The sequence below is a fragment of the Mustelus asterias genome, chromosome 4 (assembly GCF_964213995.1).
Source record: "Mustelus asterias chromosome 4, sMusAst1.hap1.1, whole genome shotgun sequence".
NCBI classification, from domain to species: domain Eukaryota; kingdom Metazoa; phylum Chordata; class Chondrichthyes; order Carcharhiniformes; family Triakidae; genus Mustelus; species Mustelus asterias.
This window is the reverse complement of record NC_135804.1, coordinates 45,690,114-45,702,661: the sequence shown is the minus strand read 5'-3', so window position 1 is coordinate 45,702,661 and position 12,548 is coordinate 45,690,114. Positions and strand designations below refer to the sequence as shown.

The 12,548-nt window shown below is 40.3% G+C and overlaps 1 protein-coding gene and 1 pseudogene across 1 annotated transcript in view; one reads left to right on the top strand and one right to left on the bottom strand.

Annotated features, from left to right (window-relative positions):
• Window positions 1-12,548, bottom strand: part of slc6a2 (solute carrier family 6 member 2) — a 162,229-nt gene that overhangs the window by 15,180 nt on the left and 134,501 nt on the right. Inside the window, exon 11 of the mRNA XM_078210909.1 lies at window positions 11,196-11,295. Coding sequence (XP_078067035.1) covers window positions 11,196-11,295 — 100 coding nt within the window. The remainder of the gene's footprint in view (window positions 1-11,195; window positions 11,296-12,548) is intronic.
• LOC144493282 (U2 spliceosomal RNA) lies at window positions 8,726-8,926 on the top strand (annotated as a pseudogene).

Here is a 12,548-nt window from a genome sequence, read left to right as displayed (position 1 = left end):
CTCAAGGACCAATTCAGGAAAAAAAAACAGATGAGATGTCGAAGGCAACAGGCAATTTAATTTTTTTTGCCATGAATAACACTTTCATATCCCTCGGGGTATTCGCTTGAATCAAATAAGAGTTAATGCATGTCAGAGAGATAGATTATTGAACTGTGATAAACCAAAATGGTTCTTAAATTCAAACCGGATAGATGCAACTAAGAAACAACATGACTAGCCTCTTGGCAAAGTGGGCAATGTGTTTCAAACAAAAAACATTAAGAAAATCATTTACCCTGGACATACTCTCTTCCACCTTCTTCCGTCAGGAGAAAGATACAAAAGTCTGAGATCACATACCAACCGACATAAGAACAGTTTGTTCCCTGCTGCCATCAGACTTTTGAGTGGACCTACCTTATATTAAATTGATTTTTCTCTAAACCCAAGCTATGACTGGAACACTATATTCTGCACCCTCTCCTTTCCTTCTCCCCTATGTACTCCATGAACAATATGCTTTGTCTGTATAGCATGCAAGAAACAATACTTTTCACTGTATCCCAATACATGTGACAAAAATAAATCAAATCAAAAAGTAAACTGAACTCCACACCCCAAACCAATGGAGTTGGAGACCCATTTGTCAAAATGGTGGGAAAAATGTTGACCAACAATATTGGAATGCTCAGCAGAATAAGTCTTTGCAAAATGCACCTGCCAAGGATAATATTTTACATAGTAGAACAGAACAAGAGGGCGTAGTGACAACTACGAGAACAACCGTCTCATTAATTTGAATTATGCTCATGTTCAGAACTCAACTCATGGCATTGGAGTCAAATATTTAACTTTCGCAAGAATGAATGGAAAAGACAATTCATTGCTGAGATGGAACAGCTTACACACCCATTGTAAAATGTTTGCTTTGCACCCGTTGTAGCAGATTACAATAGCTGCCAAGCCAAAGCATTGTCTGACCGTCTCCTCTGGGTTTCACACCACTTTGTCATCAGTTAACAGTGTGATTAGTCTGAGGGTTTCATTTCCCAGTTATGTACAAGAAGTATCAGCTCTGGATGCAGCAATTACACTGCAGTTTTTACATGGTTGTGAAGGAGCAGAAACAAGAGCATAATGAAGCAGCTGTGCACAATCCTATTAGTTCCTCATTAAAACAGGTTTTTCTCTTCTGGATTAGTTATGCAATACAATTAAATTAATTCAATTTGTTTAGCTCACTGCACATTAATTTATCACAAAATGTGACAACCCAAGTTGAAAAGAAATATCAAATCCACAGATGTGAAATTCAGGTAGGTGAAAAATTGTTGCAAACCCTTACAACTTTCTGCCATTCGACAAAACTTCCATCCATTTTCACATGAAGCTCCATTAGCAGCCATTTAGAAGGAATGAATGATCCAAATCTGATAGGCAATCCAGTTTCAAATACAACTAAAGCTATCATGATCCCAATCTGACTCTCAAAACGCAGAAGCAAAATACTAAAAATGAAACAGAGACTGGTAATTATTCATGCAATTTTTATAATCCTAAATGGGATTATATTGGGTCTAGCTGGTTAAGTAAATCTGAAAAAGAAAATTTACTTTGTAGGTTGCTGTGGCCCCAAGATCTGATATTGGCACCAGCTACTTCAGGGGAAACTCAGTGAGCTCTCGAACAGGAGTTCAGCCCTTCATTTGTTAATGCAAGGGTAACTATCGCCCCTTTCAGGAATGGGCTCTGAATGTCTTTTATTTCCTACACCAGCTTGGTTGGTGGTGCACATCTGGCCAGAAGTGAGTGCCTGGCATAACAGAGGCTTGGTAGGCCAGATTATTTAACATTTAGCATGTTTATGTTATCAGTCCCACCGTTCTTTAATCAGATTTCAAATACCCAATTTATGAAATATTATTTTTCTGGAAAAGAGGATTTCAAAGCTTTTTAAAAAAGAGTTTATGGAATTACAGACTTCAATTCATCATCGTGGCACTCAAAAAAAGAAAAGTATTTTAAAAGGCATTTTATTTACAATGGAATGGTAACAGTTTATGAAGCAGTAAGATTTATGATATTTGCATTGGCTAGACTAATAATGAATTCTGAATGATAAATTGGTATTTAGAAGGCTAGGGACCAGATTATCATTTGTCAGACTGAGAATACAAGCCTTAATCTGTTGCTTCAGCTGCGGATCTGTGCAAGTGAAATGTTTCAGTTAGATTAATATTCCCTTATTAAGACAAGCCATGGAAAACAAGGCTCCTCAGCAATTAATAACAAGTTTCAACTTTCAGAAAACTATTAGTTTGAACAAGGTATATGGTTGGAATAAACTGTGCCCCAAGATTGTAGCTTCCAAACACTTAATGCTTTCAACTGAAATTCTGCTTAATACTATTTTAACTTGGGTCACAACCTACTTATTTTAAGTTTATAAGATAAATGATGGTTTTCCTACAGTGAGGACCTAGTCGGCACCCAATGAGCAGCATGTGGGATAATGAGACCTACTCAGCCTTAGTGAGCTTTGTAGTGTATGTGGGTACCAAATGCATTCTTCATGGTCAGCCTGCACCTCAACGGCATATGGGTCATTTAGGCATCAGATTGAATTGTAATTAGGGCAAAGGCCCCTTGTATAGCTGGACTGTCCAATAATGTGCTTCAACTGCTTAAGTGCACATCGAGAGAAAAGAAACAAGAAATGCCAATTGAGCTTCCCTCTCCTGATAAAGTCACTGTTCATTGCTAAATCTCTCTTTCCTTGGCTTCTAAAAGGGGTGCTACATATTGGAGCATCTTGTTCTGAACATTGAAGTCCTGCACACATTGGCTGAGCTTTGCTGGCAGTCAACAGCCCTCCTCCTGAAGCTCATTAATCTTACCCGGAACACCTGGAACTCCAAATGCTTAATGTGTCAAGCACCAAGCCTTCTAAAAGCATTTAAAGTTGACTGACCATGCACTATAGTGCAAAGTCATCTACTTGACCCAATGCACAGTGCTCGCAAGGTCCGCACCATAACTGCATTTTCAGCCCCATGCTTCATCTATACTAGTAGCTCATCTTACAATTCCAAGGCCCACTTCGCTCCAACAGCCTTTAAAGAACTTCCCATCATAGGTATGACTGCCACATTATTTCACAGACTATACCTTCCCGCATAGCTCAGTTCCAACGTTAGTGGTGTTCTGCCTTTTGTGCCAAAGTCAGTGGAATTAAAAACCAGGAGGGATGTAAAATGGGCTGCAAACCAGGTTTATACAATGATGAAAAGTCCAAATTGTCCCAAAAAGTGAGAGAGGCAACTCAAATGAAAATTCTTCCCTAAATTCTAGCCTCAAAGTCATTTTGTGCTCAAGCTGAGTAATATGTTTGGCAATGGGACGCTTTCAAGGGAATACCCAAGATGATCATCAAGCTCTTCTCTGCTAGATATAGTAATACTAGATAAGTTCTCCCTCTGCTGCCCAACAATCTTTCACAGTCTAAAACTCAAAAGTGCATTTCCGAGACAGCCAGTGTGACATTTTCCCTTTCCCATACCTGCCACTCTGTGTACCCCCTGTCAAGTACCTGCTTAACTTGTAGTGGTTGCTATGCTTTAAATATAGCCAGTAGGACCTGAACTGTAACTGTACAGATGTATTACAATGAGACTCTTGTAGCTAGTATCACTTTGAGTTGGATACAAATCTATGATACCAATTCAGTATCCTATCGAATTTCACAAAATTTGAATGCCTATATTCCTTAATTATGGTCTAATATTTCCCTTTGTTGTTCTGCTGTGTGGTTACAGTTAAATTAATTTCCTGTCTAGAAGGTCGTTTGGCACCATGAGATTTATCTCAATTTAATATTGATAAAGTCCACATTAATGTAATGTTTGCACAGTCTGTTGTTGCAAACATGGTGGTGTGACAGGAATAGACATTTGTGACTCAACCTCATGAATCATTGTTTGGATGAGCATCTGACATTGTTCTTTACTATGGGGGAGATTGTGTGAACTAAATTCAGTGCAGGTAACTGCCAACAATATTGTAAAAGTCCTATTGTTGACCTAGTTTCCAGTCATTTCCTACCTTGTAGAGAGGAAGGGATCAGGCACCAAAGAGAGAGGTGGGGGGCAGGCTTTGGAGGCAAGGTGGGGAGGCACAAAGATGGGGTACAATTTAGGGGTGTCCCTAATGCACACAGCACACTGCCCGCGCCCCCACTTCCTTCTCAACTTTTACCAACTTTGGTGAAAAAACACTCATCCACCTTCCTCTGCCCAGTGTATTCTGGCAGTGGAAGAAGATTGAGATCCTTAAATGGCCTTTAATTGAGGTACTTAAGAGCCTCAATAGGCCTAAGAGTGGGTGAGCTCATCGATGCCTTAACCTCTGTATTATGGGGAGTGGGTGAGAGGTGAAGAGGAAGGCAGTGGGTTACCCACGTGTGATATTTTACATGCCCCCCCACCCACCCCAACAGGTGGGAAAGCAGGGGGATTGCAAAATCCAGCCCGTGGTGTCTTTCTTGAGGGGATTGTGTCAAGTGGTATGATTTGCATTTTGATGATGGTTACATTCATTTTTTGTGAAGAATCAAAGCTTCAGATGCTTATTCTTGCACTGTGTCTATTTCACAGCGGGTTCCAGAAACCATGATTATGTTACAATGATTTACTAAACTAAATCAATTAATAATATAAAATGAGAGATCCATATTGCTATTGGCATGAATTCTTTATGGGAATTAAGCAATGGTCTTTAAATAAAATCACTGCCTCTTTCCTTTTCATCCTTTCTTCCACTCCTCCTATGCTAGATAATGCATGTACTAATTAGCAAATGGCAGCCCTATAAATAAATAAATGCTGTAGGAGTGAGTAACAATGCTACATATAGGTGCAGGGAGTATTTAATGATAGAAAGCTAGCTATTGCTGAACAATCGATGTTTCAAACATTTAGCTAGTGGTGGGATTTTCCGGTCCTGCCTGCCACTGGGATCGTTCAGTCCCGCTGAAAGCCAATGGGCCTTGGGCTCAGTTACCACATTGCCTGTGGCAGGTCCGGAAAACCCAGGCACAATGATGTGTTAACCATGGCCATTCCTGAAGCTGCAACAACATCCTATTGGGGCAACTGAAAAAGTAAACACTGCATTGGGCTCACAATCTCTGCCTCTTCATACACAAAACTACCTTCCACTTTTGAAGAAAGGATACGTGCCTTTTCCGACATTCAGAACTGCAGCTGCAAAGTCTAGTTTCACAAGCAGAGGTGAGGATCTAGTTGTTGCACATAGAATGAAGACTAATTGGGCCATTTGCTAAAGTTTTTCTTTGACTAATGCTCCATTAAGCAGTGGTTAATTGCATTCGTTCCATACACATCAGCCACCCCCCTCCCCCTTACCACCGCCCCCCCCACCCCCCACATCTATCTCACAAGCTATTGTACGTTTGAAAATGTGCTGAGAGTGTCAGCTTGAGGCAAAACTCAAACAAAGTTGCTCAGAAATAAGACATAATGCACAGAAACTAAACCAGTCCATTCCCAGTTTTTAATAAATAGGAAGAACGAATGACTCGAAGAATATGTTCCCAGTTATGAATCTTTCAGAGTATTTGCTTCTATGAGCAGAAGATGTTAGCAGATTGAACTATTAACATGCTTTCCATGAGTGTTTGGATGAATTTTCATTGACTGTTGAACTTATGAGCTGCTTTTAAGTTGAACTCCAAACAAGTTAGAAAGTATATTTGTTCAGTGTTTTTATTGGAAATTTAGTCATCACTTCACAGCACATCGTGGTGAAATGGAATACTATAAATTCTTTCCAATAGTTTGTTTTAAGAACTGTCAGGATTAAGAATTATGAAACATGCATAAACATGAACATCTAGATGAATATAAATGTATATTTGAACTTTATGGAATATGAGCTTGCTTTCAAAGAAAGTTGAGAACACAGTTAATCATTTTCTTCTGTGTTACAAAGGCCAAGTTAGTGAATGTTCAGTTATTGACCGTTTTAAACATGCATTAATTACTAATAAATATCAACTTTGTTTGGAATAGGCTACACTTAATTTATTCAGCGGAAAGTGCAAACTTCTGTTAATGCACATAATTAAGTCGTCCTAATTATTTTGCACACATTTGCAAAAGGTAAGATTGACACTTATAATTGCATTTTGGTGGCGTGAAATGCACGAAATGCCACCACAATGCAATTACATGACTTTCATCATTATTCTCAAATCCAAATGCCTCAACAGAATTCACTTTCCTTAAATGTCATGTCTGCCTTGAGGGCCTTGACAATGATCCCATTGGGTCATTCGGACGGCTGGAATCTTTCTCCAGTCCAGAGGTAGGAGGATAAAATGCCAAATCACATCACCGGCAGGTTTTAATTAAAGCTCAGGGCTATAACACCGTATCATCTTCCAAACATCAGGTCATCTTCTGCCATTTGAAACATTAACCAACAACCTCAAGTAGCCCTGGCAGCCATCAGACAGTTTTAGAATTGGAGGCTGCAAATGCAGTATTCCTACTGGCATGTGGAAACAGGTCGGAATTTGAGGAATATCATTATAAACATTGGGATATTTATATAAATGGTGAAGTCCATTTTAATAAACACTAGTGAAGAAAATCAGTCTTGCTAAACAAAGCAAAAGAAAAGCATCAATATTAATTCTCAAAATCATCATCATCCATTTAAAAAAGAATCCGAATAATTGGAGAAATGGGTGATACTGCCCTGCTGTGAAATTTCCTGATATTTTGGGCTGAATTTGTGGTGGGCAGGACATGGACCATGAAAAAAATTGTTGACCTTGGGCTGGATTTTCCAGTCTTGGGGCAAGCATGGCCAGAAAATCCCGCCCCAAATCTTTTTTTAAATTATTATTTAATAGTGTCACAAGTAGGCTTACATTAACACTGCAATGAAGTTACTGTGAAAATCCCCTAGTCGCCACACTCTGGCACCTGTACGGTGAGGGAGAATTTAGCATGGCCAATGCACCGAACCAGCACATCTTTTGGACCGTGGGAGGAAACTGGAGCACCTGGAGAAAACCCACACAGACATGGGGAGAATGTGCAAACTCTACACAGACAGTGACCCAAGCCGGCAATCAAACCCGAGTCCCTGCTGCTGTGAGGCAGCAGTGCTAACCATTGTGCCACCAAGCCTCCACCTTGGCAATGTGTTTTGGATTTTTGGACGATGTATCATGTCACAAGTGGTACGATTTGGACTTCGGAGATGGTTACATTCCGTGTTTGTGAAGAAACAAAATATCAAGTGCTTGTGTTATGTTGCAATTGGTTTCAGCATGTACCAAGTTATCTTTTTCATTTCAAAAGCCATCAATATTTCTGAGATGATAAGAAATATATAATCTTCTGCCACTAGTTGAGGGACCATTAGGATTTATGAGCATGAAAAAGAGTGACAATATGGAAAAAGCGGTTTCACACAAAGCAGGAAAACTAATTCTCCCACTTCCAGATCGACCAGTTAATGCTTAAAAAGATTCCAGCAACAAAAAGCAATCAGTTAAAGAGTTACATTGGTTTGACTTTTATCTATGGTTTACACAATATTCTTTCATCAATATAAGCATATTGTGGATGATACATAATTTTACAATCTTCAGTAATGAAAAATGGTAATTATGAAACCTTGATTATTCTCTCCTCACAGTGATTAAGATTAATTTCTAACTTAATCATATGGTTAGATTTGACAGTGTATCAATTTATCACAGCTAAATTAATTACAACACATAACAGTAGAAAGGCTACCTTCTCCAGATACATCCTCGGACGATAACACCTAGAGCAAGCTTGCTATGCAGAAGGAATTCAAAAATTATGGGTCATTAAGCAGCCTAATATTACAGCAAGGTACGCTTTTCTGGTCTCTTTCATTCTCAATTGATGTGGAGATGCCGGTGTTGGACTGGGGTGGACAAGATGAGAGATCACACAACATCAGGTAATAGTCCAACAGGTTTATTTGCTTGTGATCACAAGCAAAAGCTTGTGATTTCAAATAAACCTGTTGGACTATAACTTGGCATCTTGTGACCTCTCATCTGATTCTCAATTATAATCATATCTTTTGCTTTTGAAGGTGGAGAATTATTTGCAAGCTGAATTCTCTCTCATCAGGTGAGGGGAGGAAATCCTTAACTCGTCTGTAATTCTGCAAAGCCATGGAAAAATCTTTACATTCCCTTCATAGATGAGAATGGTTAGGTTTTACTGGGATACCTGACCATCTTGTCATTTTCTACAGCCTTGGTTCATTCAGCGGGTAATATATGTAACTTTCACCCTGCAGGGGCAGAAAGGAATGGGTGCAGGCCTTTCTATGGCTGCTTTGACAACAACATCACAGCAGTCTGAGAAGGAGCATGCTTATTGTAGGATCATTGCTTGACCATTGTCCCCTTGTTAATAAAAGTTAGGGATTATAATCAAGAATCATTTTCCTATTGCTGTTTCCTAATGCCATAACCAACAATAAAGTTGAAAACTTGTCAAAATAACACAAATGAGGATATAAAGCTTAGAGGCCAGTTAAACTGATAATCTGGCTGGGCATTAAACTCTTCTGCCAGAGGTACCAGTACAAAATAGGGCATGGCAGCACTGTGGATGCACCTACAACACAGGGACTGCAGTGGTTAAAGAAGGCAGTTCACCATCTTCCCACTTCCCCGCCTTTTGACTAACAAGCGTGAGATCAGGTGTAATACCTGTTCTTGTCGGCTTGGATCTGACATGTCCCTTGTCTGGGGATCATGAATTGAATTGGTTTTTGGAGCAAGCAAGGAGATGAATTCGGGGCGAGCCCCATCCATTCTACATAGTGTCTTTGTAGCTCTGAGAAAGGAATAAATAAAAACAAAGGATGGACAACAAATATTGACCCAGCCAGTGATGCCAACATGCTGTGAGAGAATAAAATAATCTATTCAATAATAGAGTATTGGTGTTGTGCATTTTCAAAAAAATACACATTGCAGCATTAAAACCAAATCTGTAATTATATTTTATTAACACCAATACAAAAGCAAAATACTGCGGATGCTGGAAATCAGATGAAAGATCACAGATGTGAAATGTTGGTGTGCTTTGTCCACAGATGCTGCCAGACCTGGTGATTACTTAAGGCATTTTCTGTTTTCACTTATTTTTGAAAGAAATTGTGATAAAAGGCTAATAGGTAACAACTATTGTATCTAAAAAAGGATAAATGTTAGTGTTGCCCACTGTCGTCCCTGGGTTATATGTACGTTAATGTTATACCTATGTTGAACAGATGTCTAATGCCACAGAATTAACTTAAGGTAGAATTCTCTCAAAAATTGGCAAAGTGACAGGGTCTGACGGAAAACTGGTGTGTGTTTCTCCCCAGAAACACAGCCAGATTTTCACTCCAGATCTTCTGATGTTTTGAAAGAAAAAGGGGTGTGCTTTGCACCGTCATCCTTGAGGAATGGGGCTTAAAGCTGGTGGCAAGGCCCACTCCAAAGAGATCGGGGTGCTCTTTTTAAGGTGTGCCAAAGAGACAGGGTCTCCCCCACCCCCTCCATTGTCGATGGCAAACTCCAACCACCCCCCACCCCCAAATCCTTTCATTGTTGCCAGCAATCTCCCCCCATCCCCACCCCCATCGTCACCCACTCCCTAGCCCCGGCCCTGGCAATGCCAACCTGGCACTGTCAACTTGGCACTGCCCCTTAAATGACATAATGTCATACTTGATGGGGCGTCAGATGTCCCCCTCACCTCGCTGGCATGATTTCATGTCAGTGGGAATGATTACTGGTCTCCAGAAGTCGCAATGACCATACTGGGGTCAATGTAGCCCCTGGGTGGTCAGGAACATGGCAGTACAGTGTTACAGAACATACAGCGAATCCAGAAGGTGAGGTGTTTTTAAATTTAAATTCATGGTAATCATAATAATCTCATTCTGAGTTCACAGATTCATACAGTGCAGAAGAGGTCCTTTGGCTCATCGAGTCGACACCGACATGTGAGAAACACCTATCCTACCTACCTAATCCCATTTACCAGCACTTGGCCCATAGCCTTGAATGTCATGACATGCCAAGTGCTCATCCAGGTACTTCTTAAAAGCAGCCCATTCCAGACTGACACCACCATCTGGGTTAAAAAGTTTTTCCTCACATCCCCCCTAAACCTCCTCCCCCATCATCTTGAACTTGTGTCCCTTCATGACTGACCCTTCAACTAAGGGGAACAGCTGCTCCCTTTCCACTTTGTCCATGCCCCTCATAATCTTGTACAATTCGATCAGGTCGCACCTCAGTCTTCTCTGTTCCAACAAAAACAGCCCAAGCCTATCCAACCTCCCTTCATAACTTAAGTATTCCATCCCAGCCAATACCCTGGTGAATCCCCTCTGTACCCCCTCCAGGGCAATCACATCCTTCCTATAATGTGGCGACCAGAACTGCACACAATACTCCAGCTGTGGCCTCATCAAAGTTCTATACAACTCCATCATGACTTCCCTGCTTTGGTAATCTATGCCTTGATTGATAAAGACAAGTGTCCCATAAGCCTTTTTCATTACCCTACTAACATGTCCTTCCGCCTTCGGAGATCTATGGACAAACATGGCAAGATCCCTTTGTTTATCCAAACTTACTGGTGCCCTGCCATTCATTGAATATTTCTTTGTCAAATTACTCTTTCTGAAGTGTATCACCTCACACTTTTCAGGGTTAAATTCCATCTGCCACTTATCTGCCCATTTGATCACCCTGTCTATATCTTCCTGTGGCCTTAGACACTCAACCTCACTGTTACCACCTGACCAATCTTTGTGTCATCCACAAACCTACCAATTCTACCCCCCACATAGCCTTCCATGAAGTTTATATAAATTACAAATAATTGGGGACCCAGCACAGATCCGTGAGGTACGCCAGTGGACACTGGCTTCCAGTCACTAAAGCAGCGTTCTGTCATCACCCTCTGTCTCCCCAACACAAATGGTTATGGCCCTCTTGTGAGCCATAACAGGTTTTGCAGCCGCATAAAATGGGCCCGGAAAATCCCGGACTTAGTCACGTAGCAGTCTACCATCAGCCTTTTAACATCATATTCAGGTAGTTACAAACTGAACAATGACATGAAACTTACCGTAAAACCAAGACACCCCAATGGCTTCTATTAATACTCCGAAGAGGATTGATGTCCCTGCTGCAAATTGGTCTAGTAAAGTGAGCACATAGATTCCACCCTACAAGAGGTTAAAAAATATAATGAATAATTTGCACAACTCATGTTTTCATTCATGTTTTAATCTTGATAACAAATACTAAAAAATGTAAAGTCCAAGATGAAGCTATTTGACAATGTCCAGCATTGTTAAGAAAAATTAGGACTGAAAACCTCGCAATTCATTGACTGACAAATATCTTGTGCAATCTTGATTACACTGGAGTGATAGACTTGGTTAATATTTGAAGAATATTTATATTTTGTACTGCAAATGTTCATATTTTGAGCTCCTATATGTTATAATATTGGACCTTATTAGCGTCCCTCCCACAGTGTTAAGTTCTAAATATTCGAAAGGATTGATTTTTGGAGCTGAGAGACAAATGTGTGATTTTTATTTAAAACCTATTATTGTTCAGATAATATGTAACAGACAGATTCTCTTCAAGTGTGAAATGGGGAATTGTATCAGTCCAGCAATGTGCGATCAACGTGGATAGAATACACCATACGTATACAATGTATTCACATCTGGCCAGAAAAAACACACAATATGAAATTAGCTTCTCTCAAAAAGAACAAACCAGAATGATGTTGAAGATTGAAATGCCAGTTTATGCATCAAGTGGGAAGATTTCTTTTTTTAATGCTGATCGCTTTATTAACTTCAGTACTAAGGCGTGGGCACCAAATATTGACAGGTGAATGCTGACCCAATGCCAAAGCTCCTTGTTAGATATATTGGTCAGTCACTGAGTCTAACAGACTGCATTAATCCTGTCCATTGTATATTACATTGTATCAGTCCAGGGAGGACAGTTTACCAAGTAGCCTTGCTGTATAGGTATATAACAAAGCATAAAGTGTAGAGTGCTACCACAGTGACACAGTGGTTACCACTGCTGCCTCATAGTGCCAGGGACCCGGGTTCAATTCCTGGCTTGGGTCACTGTCTGTGCGGAGCTTGCACGTTTTCCCGGAGTCTGTGTGGGTTTCCTTTAGGTGCTTTGGTTTCCTCCCACAGTCCGAAAGATGTACTGATTAGGTGCATTGGCCATGCTAAATTCTCCCTCAGTGTACCAGAACATGCGCTGGAGTGTGGCGACTAGGGGATTTTCTCAGTAACTTCATTGCAGTGTTAATATAAGTCTACATGTGACACTAACAAATAAACTAAACAAACAATTGGCAAGGGAGGGGGGCGGGGGGATAAATATTAACCCTCCCTACCTCCATCCTCATAATGGGCAAGAGAGGGGTTAGGGATATTGA